This window comes from Ursus maritimus (assembly GCF_017311325.1).
Source record: "Ursus maritimus isolate PB19 chromosome X unlocalized genomic scaffold, ASM1731132v1 scaffold_X1, whole genome shotgun sequence".
NCBI lineage: Eukaryota > Metazoa > Chordata > Mammalia > Carnivora > Ursidae > Ursus > Ursus maritimus.
In genome coordinates, this window is record NW_024423319.1 from 93,744,958 (window position 1) to 93,756,144 (window position 11,187).

General features: G+C 35.6%; 1 protein-coding gene across 1 annotated transcript in view; it reads right to left on the minus strand.

The window, feature by feature from the left end:
- Positions 1 to 11,187, minus strand: part of CFAP47 (cilia and flagella associated protein 47) — a 503,621-nt gene that overhangs the window by 239,764 nt on the left and 252,670 nt on the right. Inside the window, exon 40 of the mRNA XM_040635242.1 lies at positions 7,899 to 7,985. Coding sequence (XP_040491176.1) covers positions 7,899 to 7,985 — 87 coding nt within the window. The remainder of the gene's footprint in view (positions 1 to 7,898; positions 7,986 to 11,187) is intronic.

Here is an 11,187-nt window from a genome sequence, read left to right on the forward strand (position 1 = left end):
GCGGGGGGGGGGGGGGGGGGGGTGCTTGATCCCAGGACCCAGAGATCATGACCTGAGCCAAAGGCAGATGCTTAACCAACTGAGCCACCCAGGCGTCCCTTGCTTTTGCCTGAATTTGATGCTGTAAAAATATATGGACTATTTCCAAGTAAAATTCCAGCCATATTGATTCTTTTTCTCCACTGCCTTTTCTTGATATAACATTCTTAATAAGGTTTATCACATCTTGTAATTATTCTCTGCTTTACTTCAAATCACAGACATTCTGATTAGCCGTTTTAATATTTTGTGCAATTTGAACATTTGATAGATACTTTAAGGCTATCAGAGACACACTAGATAGTTTAGCATTTTTAAGGGAGACCATACAGAGAGGGGAAGAACAACAGAGAATGCTCATTTCTCGATGCATGGTTCCACCATCATCCCTATAATGGAGCTCTGGGTGGAATGAGTGATTAAAATTCTTGGATAATTTCAGAACTTCATTTTGCTCAATACTTGCAATCTCTAGCCCTTCAGCCATTTTTTTCATAATGAATAGGAAAGGAAAATAATTTGGGTCTTGTCTTCTTTTTCTCTTCTTTACGTATTTTCTTGGAGAATAGCTAATGAATGCACCTTTTGAATAAATCAGAGTTGCCTTATCCTCAAAGGAGACTCTCAAACCCACAAAAATTGAGTTACCTGTACTATTTATGGTAAAGATGGATAGAAAAATACTGCAGACCTAGAAATGTTATTACCTTGCTTATATAACTAATGATTATCATGATTAATTCAGAGACATCAGAAAATAATATAATAAAATAATTTGGTTCAGGTAAGTTCTATTTTCCCTGATCAACATTCTTGAGTCTAGAAATTCAGGGATAAACCTAACTAGTTTACAAAACCAGTATCTTGCAGATCCAAAGACAACAGAAAACCAACTCTACCTTTTGGTTATTCCCCACACCTCAGTGTATGCTATCATTTTCCTCAATGCTCACCAATTACTGTTGAAGCTATGGCAGAGGGAGCATTTTTAAACCTTTGGTCTTAAGGAAGACATAGCATCAAAAGAGGCTAAAATTATACAAAATACTGTTGATAAAGCAAGGGAATAACTCCTAATAATTCAGTAGTGGCCTAAAGTCAGGGAGTGAAACCTACTTATGAGGTATGAAGGGATGACGCTCCTTTTTTCTCTGCAGGAGTGATATGCAGCTCTTTTCAAGCTAAAATGACCAAAATGACATTGAACTGGTTCTATTCAGAGCATGAATAAATCAGCCCCAAGAATGACTTCCTACTCAAACCTTTTCCACTAGGGAGGGGAGATCTTTATTACAAGCCTTCATGAAGCTACTCCTGGGCCAGCATTCACAGCTGTGTCCAAATCAAAGAGCGAATTTTTTGGATCAAGACTAGTTTTCATGCATCACGGGAAGGAATGTAAGTGGATCAATTTTGAGATTCACTTCATCCTCCATGTGTCCAGGGCTACTTCAAAAAAGGACCTAGTGGCCATCTGGAGGGCAGCAAAAATGGGATATTTGCTGTTTTTTGTACCTCTTTGGCTCCCGAGGAAATGAGAAGTCTGTAAACAAGGTGCACCAACGTGGGGTGCAAGGACAGAGTGGATCTATGAATTCAAATGGGGAAAAGTTCCATCTTGACTCCCACTAACTATTAATAGCAATTTAAACCAAACCACAGTAGCATTAGCTGTAATATGACTTGGTCACCAAATAATCATGGATATGTTTATATCACATTTCAATTCTTGTACATATCTTAAGCTATTATTTACATTCATAAATACTTTTAAAGTATGGTAGTTATGTTCACCAGTAGATTTAATTCTGTATTATGTTAATGAAGTACGTATTTTAACATACTACAATTTAAAAATATTTTTATTATCTGCTGGAGTATGAGTTTCTTCTATGCTATAGACGGAATTGTGTCACCATTAAATTCATATGTTAAAGCCCCAATTCTCTAAATGACTGTATTTGGAGATAGGCCCTATAAGAAGGTAATGAAGGTTAAATGAGGTCATAAGGGTGGGGCCGTGATACAACAGAATTAGGGTTCTTATCAGAAAAGCCAACAGTGAGCTCACTCTATGTATGCACAAAGAAGTCATGTAAGCCCACAGCAAGAAGGCTGCCACCTACAAGTAAAGAGAAGAGGCTTCTGAATAAAAACTATCATGCCTGCACCCTGATCTTGGATTTCCAACCTCCAGAGCTACGGGAAATAAATTTCTGTTGTTTAGGCCACCCTTTCTATGTTATTTTACTATTGCAGCCTGGGAAGAGTAAGACACTCTGTAATCCTTGCATCTTATTTTCAGTATTTATAAAACATTACTCTGTGCAGAATAGGCTTCATCAGACTGGCAAAGACTGTGATGACATTAAAAACAGGTATGAAACTCTCATGTAGTGCAAGAGGATCGTGGCATATTGTGAATCTTAGTACACACACTGGCTTCTGATTCACTCTGTTTTCCTTGGAGATTTGCCTAATTCTAAGTGTCACCAGTTATTCAGTGTCGTAAAATGAAATATCTTAAAATCATGGGCCATGCAGAATCCAGCTTTTCTGGATTTTTAGCAAGAATCACGACTTAGAAAATGATCTCTACCAGGGCCCTCTTTCATTTGGGTGGCTACTCTAGGCCAAGCTACTCTGGGAGACAAGGATAAATGACAAAGCCCCCAAGCTCACAGAGTATGGTCTGGCATACAAAGTAAGTCTACAAGAAATAATTACAAAACAGAAGGATAAACACTTCAACACCTTTTCAACTTTCATTCACATTCTCCCATAATCCATATGCATTAGCACATGTCTTGTATTTCCCCTAGCCTGTCCCCTCCTCCACTGCTTCAGCAAGTCCTTCTTCCCATGTTCCTTTTATACTTATAGGAAAGTTCTCCCGTGCTCTAGATTCGAGCCATCAAAATCTTACTCACATTTCCGATCCCAATTTGTATATAATAAAGAACAGCAGAGTATAGCATATGCATGAGAAAGAAGTGCTTAGTACCTCATTATTCTCCTTAAATGTTTTCTTTTTCTAGGCCTGCAATTTTTTTCTGTCTTTACCATAAATAGTCGAGGCAACTCAATTTTTCTGGGTTTGAGGGTCTCTTTGAGGAAAGGCAACTCTGATTTATTCGAAAGGTACTTTCATTAGTTATTCTCCAAGAAAATACATAAAGAAAAGACAAAGGAGATGAAGCTCAAGAAGACCTCTATCTCTAGATAGGGATATTCCTTGCCAATGAGCTCACAGAATTTTTTTTTTTTTTTCGGTACAACATATATTACTGAATGCATTCTGCCCTGTACAACTGCCTCCACTTGTGTAGATTTTCTTTTTCTTTTCTACCTGATGGTTGGCTCCTTGAGAACCAGATCTATGACTTATTTATTTGATATTTCTCTGGTACTAAGAACACTGCTTGAGGGGCCACTTAGTAAGAATTTATTAAATGAGAAATAATTCAATGTTGCTGAAAAAAGAGCAAGTCATAATACCGTAGGAAAGTACTTACACAGTGCTCATTTCTGAGCACTGCTGACCCATCATTTAATTTTAAAGTGTGGCTAAAATCAGTGTCCTGTCCTGATCTTTCTGGTAATCCCTTGGATTTAATTAGAATAGAAAGTTCTTAACTGCTCTTGTTTATGCTCATGGATCATTTTCCCGTAAAGTAAAATGTGTGATGAATATAAAGCTTTATCATCCATGTGGTTTCAAATGTGCTGTTTTATACGTGTCCGTTGCTTAAGAAGAGCAGTTTATTGAGGCACTTTAAAAATTTTTCGTAGGAGACTTTACCTCTTTTTATGCCACCTGAAAGGTAATTTCAGCACGTTACTGCTCATTTGAGAAGAGAATATTCATTATTCGGGGAGATACTGACTGAAGTGATCTGAGGAGGAGCACCAGCACATGCTGGGTCATGCTGCAGTAACGCCCCAGATCTCAGTGGATCAGTGCAACAGTTAACTCCGCGCTCACATTACACGTCCATCCTAGGTGGAGGGGGTGCACTCCAAGATTCTCGGTGCAGGGAACTCCATTTCTATTAACACTTCTTTAGTAATCGAATCAGGGAAAGGGAACGAGAAAAATTGTTCACTGGATCTTAAAGCTACCCCTTGGAGAAAACATTTAGCACATTTCCTCACATGTCATTGGCCGATTAAGTTATATGTTCACACATAACTTCAACTAGGGAAGTGCCATATTACCACAAGCCTAAAAAGAATAAAACAGGGATATTTGTTAAGAGCTCTAAAAAGAGATTACTAATAGTTGATGGAGTGATTTTTTTAACCTTTTTTGATCTCTTATGTTACCTTGCTGATTAGACCTAGAGAACAGTGTAGGTGTTATTGAGACAATGTAATGCTTATTGTATGGTATATTACATACAAAAGTTATTAATCATAGAGGTACTACACCAGACTTCCATTTTGGTCATGATTCAAAATGCACATTCTTAAATTTTATTTGTATCTGGAAATCTATTCAAGAAAAACATTAACGGGAGTTTTAAGAAAAACAGGGTATGTAACATTACTAAGTATTATTTTATTAAGACGTATTTAAAGATCAAAAGGCCTCATTACGCCAATGAAGCCAGACTGATGAAATACTAGATAACTTTGTGCTAATTGGAATAAAACTCTCTTTTGTGTCCCCTCATGGTGGAGCCTGTTGACCACCTATCTCAATATTCATGGGCCCTTCCCTCCTCACTGACAAAACCCTCGTTTTACTGTGATGTGTCTGTGGAGAAGAGTGGTTTCTCAGTCTTCCTTCCAGCTAGATTTGGCCAACTGGCGACAAGCAGAAGAGCTGGGTGCTATTTCTGGGAAGTTTCCCTAACAGAGAAAGAAAGGGCACACTCTTATTTTGCTTTCTCCCTTCTGCTGCCTATAAAGTGGATTTGATTGTTGGAGCTCTGGATATTCTAGCTGATTCTTGAGAAAGTGAATACAGATTTGCTGCTACATGCACTGGAGCCCAGAGGTATTATACAGCAAGCAGTCAGGACCCCAAAAGAGGAGCCATAATAAGTGCATCTAAGACATCTCTTAAGAACTGTCAGAAAAACAGTTTGGGGTAAACTTAAGACTGTTCTATTTCAACCCAACATATGAATATGGGGCTCAGCATTCTGTCCAGATCATTGCTGATATGACAAACCAGGGAGCATCTCTTTTCTGAAAAACTGTAGCCTTCGCCTTTTTAAGTCCCACTCTCAGCTTTGATCTGGTAGACAGTCTTCACAGAGGTGCAAAGGAATAAATCCTCAATCCTTTAAACAAACAGCTCTGACTCATTCTTTGAGACTACAGAAGCCTAACTATTCTATGTTGGATCCTGTTCTCCCTGACCAATACTCAATATCACTATATCTTCTGTTAGTTTTATCATAGGAAGCCTTCAGCAAGAACTAGGAAAGCAAAGTATTATAAATATGAATGGAAGAGACTATACAAGAAAGAATGATCAATAATGTTTGAGACCATGATAGACACACGTCTTCAGCTGTACTGTATGTTGAGTTGGCAATTATTTTGGATGAGTACTTGCAAAGTGTCCTTTCCAACCAAAATTAAATTATAAATGTCTTAATGCTTGTGTATTTCCATTATGGTTTAGATTTGAGAAGCATAACATTAAAAAGATGTCTTTACCTATAGCCTCAGTAATTGTGAAACTTCAGATCTAATCAAAACCATTCCAGAATATTATATGAAGAAAAATCATGTTAAAATTTGGGATACAGAATTCCTATACTGCATTCCAAATTAAGAAAGTAGACTTGGAGCGCCTGGGTGGCTCGATCAGTTAAGCGTCCGACTCTTGATTTCAGTTCAGGTCATGGTATCAGAGTCATGAAATTGAGCCCCATGCCAGGTGCCATGCTCAGTGGGGTGTCTGCTTGGGAATCTCTCCCTTTCCCTCTCCTTTTGCCCCTCCCCCTATTCATGCATGGTCTTTCACTAAAATAAATAAATAAATAAATAAATCTTGAAAAAAAACAGAGAAAGCAGACTCAATTTTGCTGTTCATTAAACTGATCCAACTTTGAGTTACTTATGCTCACAAATACGTATAGCATTGCTTTGAGATCTGACTCCAGTTTAATATGTGATACTACAAATTATTTGCAATTAATGTGTAGAAATTATTTCAAGGCCATTCAGGAAAAATCTATCATGCCAGACAGCTGCTTCATCAAGAAGCAAGGGACTAAAAGAATAAAAACTTAGAAGTGTTAACTGAAGAGTTTCTAGCAATACTAGCACTTCACACTATAAGAAAATTAACATAAAATACCTACAATATTCTTATGGTATCTATAAGATGCTTTATCGCTCAAGGTATTAATTCAACATTTTATTGTTCATTAAAGAAAAATGTAAAAGGAAGATTTCAAATGCCTTAGTTAAGCATATAATTAGCATTCAATAAAACAAATGCTGTGAGACAAAAATGGTGTACTCCTTTAACAATTTTTCTCGCAGAACAACCAATAAGAAATGAAGCATAATAAATGTAATCCTTTCCATCCCATGTAACTATTGGCTTAAATACAATTTACTTTTGGAAAATAAACTATATTCATTTTAATCTTAGCAAGATCTGCACAAATCACTTGAAGAGTTTCTGATGACTTTAACATCGGTTATTCCTATGGTTTAAAAATTGCTAAATCCTTGACTCCTGACACAGTTTTGCATCTAAAAGGATGACACGGTCATTGTCAAGCATTACACAGAGACAAAGGTATAAAATAAACTAACAACGTAGTAGCTATGAAGTAGTTGTTACAGTAATGGTCAGTGTATGCATGCATTTCACTAATACATACTTGCATTATTTTCTTTCTGCCTGATTTTCGTTAACCTTGGCAATGTTGTTTTTATTCTCTTTCACGTTAAATAGTTATTCTATAGTTTAAAATAGATCAGAAATATAAAGCAATCTAACTTTTAAAAATTCTGCTTCTCTATTGCGAAGTCAAAGTTTCTTTCTAAACAACAGACCTCATAATGTAGGTGGAATAAGCCTAAATACAGTTGATCCTCATTATCCACAAATTCTGGTTATTTGCAAATTTGTCTCCTCACGAAAATTGATTTGTACCCCCCCAAATCCATACTCATGGAGATTCCCCTGTTGTTTATGGACATATGCAGAGCGGCAAAAAGTTCCAGTCTATGGTTACATAGTTCCCAGCTAAGGTCCAACAAGGTGATAGTGGGCCCTTCTGCTTCAGTTCTCAGATGTAGATGACCAAAGGACGGAGACGGTAGGAGGCAGTACAGGAGTACAAATGTTCAAGAAGTTCCACCTCTGGGGCCAGGTGGACAGGATTTGAAACAATTTGCTGGCACCTTTTAGTGGGTCAGCCTCATACAAGTCATTTAATACTACTGACCCTTATTTTCTTTATGTGAAGAAAATAGAATCTACCAGGATGGGTTGTTTTTAGGATTTGCAATTATAATCGATGTGCTTACATATATTTCTTCTAGGAATAATGGTTCAGTATTCATTCATTGAGTGCCACAATTTTAATGAACATAACTATCACAAATAATGAGAATCCACTGTATTTAATCAAGTGCATATTTATTCATTTTTCATGCACATAGCCTAGTAACACATAAGAGAATAGAACAACTGTGAATAATATAAATTTTATATATACTATAAATTAAATACTTCAAATGAAAACTACTATATAATTAATAGCAGTTTTAGTTCAATTTATATTTTTAGTATATTATTTCTATTATATTTTTTATTTTAATAGCTAATTTCTCAGAATTTTTCTTGAGAAAATTATGAGCATAAATATATTCACATTTACCCATGGTTCATGTGGTTAATGAATTGTTCAGATTCTGCTAATTGAGATGGCAAAGAGATAAATGTTGAGGATTCCACCAACCCGACACTAAAATAAATGAAAAAAGGATTATTTTGAATTCTACTGTAATAAAATGCAAATGACCACAAAACATTCTTTTAAATTTTTTTCCATCATTCATAAAATATAATTAGAATCAGAATAAATTACAGTTAAAAAATACACATGTTCTCATTCTGTATCTCAAAACATGTATGTTTTTAAAAAGGGAACGATCAGGGAGACTGGCTGGTTCAGTTGGTAGAGTATGCAACTCTTGATCTCAGGGTTGTGAGTTCAAGCCACATGTTCGGTATAGAGATTACTTAAAAAAAAAAAGAAAAGAAAAGATCTGGAATTGAAATATGTAAAAGATAATATTCTATTATATGGAAAGGCAATACTAAATTCTTACTGCAAGGAAATTTAGAACATAAATGACTACCCAATTATATTCTAGAAACAATGGAATCATACACTTGTCTCAATGTATTCTCAGAGCTGTACACATTTCGTAATTTCTAATCTTATTTTCAAAAGAGAGAAATGTTTCTTTCAGTACTGGACATGCGATATGGATACCTAGTTAATCAGTGCATTAGTAATTATGCCATCTTCGGGAATTACATAGCAATTCAGTCCTTATGAGATAATGCTCACTCATTCAGGAAACAGTTATGGAGACTCCATTATATGTTAGATGTGGGACTAGGTGCTGGAAATACAAGTATGAATCTACCATCCTCTTTGTCTTGGGTTGCCCACATTTTAGTGGAAGATAGTGTGGAAATGATCCTCTAGATGTGGATGAAAGATGTCATGAAGAGTCAAGTCAGGAATGCCTAATTCTATATGCAGAGTTGAAGAGAATCTGCAAAATATTAAGAACAGATTTATTCAAACTTGATTTTATAGGGGCCAAATGCAGGCTGCACCAAGATGGGCCACCCTGGTATGAAGATTATTTTGAGTTAAAAGCAATAAAAGACTAGCAGATTCAGGTCAAGCTCTTCATCTTCCTCTCAACTTACTAAATTTTCATTGGAAAAGAGATCTTGTATCAGAAAAAGAGCTATTAACGGAGATTCCTCTTTACCTAAAAAATACATCTGCATAATAGGACAACCTCTGTTTTCCAGATATGTCCTCTCGCTTTCTTGCTAATGGTCTTCCTCCCCTTTGTATCCTCACACCCCTATCTCTCTTCTTAGCTCATGTAAGTCTCATGTTGCCTCTCTGTCTTTGGAATTTCATGTGTGTGTGAATTCCCCTTATGTACAAAACTAAATTTGATTTTCTCCTGTTAATCTGTCTCAGTCAATTTGATTCTTAGTTGAGTTAGAAGGATCTTGAAGAGCAGACAAAATTTGCTCCTTCCCAACAATTCATTAAAATAAATCTTTATTATGTAACAGTTATTAATCTCATAATACGAGCTTTATAATAAAAATAGATCAATAATAAAATTAAATGTTTCAGTACTGAAACACAAACATGCATACAAACACACATACAACTGCATACAAAACTAAAATGTAACACATTCATACATCCTAATGTTTCAGTGTTGAAGGGGTTCAGGATAGCCTCTGCTCCCAAAATGTGCCACTTTAGCATGCAGATTATTTTAAGATGGAGGTAATCAAGACCCTGTGGACTCAAAAGAAAGTTTTGCCTCTCCCTTAATTATAAAGAAGAATCTAAATTGGGGGTCTTTGACAGAATAAGGGTTATTAGCAGAAATAAATTTTATCTGAGTGACCCATCTGTATGGCAAGGCAAATGTCTAATTACCAAACATCTGCTTTTCTTTTCTCCCTGTGAGTTGCATTCCTTTCCTCTAAAATCCCAGACTCCTACCCCCTTCTCCTTAGTTCAGTATGACATATATGCCTCATTTCGCCTGTCTTTGGAATTTCCTTGTCTGGGTGGATTCCCCACACTTATGCTATTAAATTTGATTTTCTCCTGTTAATCTGTTTCATGTCAATGTGATTCTTAGTCCAGCTAGAAGGACCCTTAAAGGGGACAGGAATTCTTGCTCACTGACAATGTTAATGTCACTTTCTGTCCTTTTAAGTTGGTAGTTCTGATAGATTTCATATAAGGACTGTAAGGAATTATATTAATATTAAACACTAGAAATTTTTAAACAGACAAAATTAACTGTAGGAAAATGTAAACTATGAACCCTGTAAGACATGTATCAGACTACCAGATTTGCTTATATCATTTTAAAGTTATAGTTAAGCAAAGGTACGAAGAATTCCTCTCTAGAGGGTAATTTTAATTTAAATTAAGGCACTAAAGTCTCGTTCAAATCTCATAAAATCATGAGGCAGAAAAAATTTACAATGTTTCTTTATATTTCTATAAATCCAAGGTGAATCATCAGGGCAATTTATTTGGGTCATAATTTGTTCTGGCTAAAAACAGTCACAAGGATAATACAATTTTATACACAAATAAAAAGACTAAACCAATAAAGAAAATATTAGGTTTTTTGTATACTGTGCATGTACCATTTTGAGATAAAGTAGCATTTGAAAAGTCCCTGCTTAATTACATTGAAGATGTCCTCCTTAAAAGAGAAATATTAACTATAAAAATGAAATACAAACTGCCATTAAAATGGAAAAAAATCCTATTTGATTACTGTAGCTTCTAAATCAGCAGTTTTCACACTTCAGTGTGTATTAAAAACATCTGCAGTGCTTGGTCAAAATGCATATTCCCAAGCTCTATTTGCATGAATTCTGACTTAGTTATGTATGGCAAGGGTTCCAGGAGCCTCTATTTAAAACAAGCTTTCCAGATGCTTTTTAAATAGCTTATATATGGATTAAACTTTAAACATTCTTGACTTAGACCAGCAATGCTCTAACATTAATGTATAATAAAAATCCTCTGCAGATGTTAAATGCAGATTCTGACTCAAATGGATTGGGGTGGGCCTGAGACTCTGTCCAACAAGCTCCCAGGTGATGCTGATTTTGCTGATTCAAGGATCAAACGTTGAGAAGGAAGAGTCTAATCTAAAAGAAAAACTATTTTTCAAATAATAAAACCAGGCTACCAGAAAAAGAAAGGCAAGAAATGGCAGAATTAGAACCATTGCACATTCACTACTGTATAGAAGCAATAAAAACACTGGAAAAAACTGTAAAAATTAACTTTTTCAGAGCTCTGGTTAATTAATGAAAATTTCACAACATTTTGAGTAGTGTTTATTCAAAAAAAAAAAAAAAAA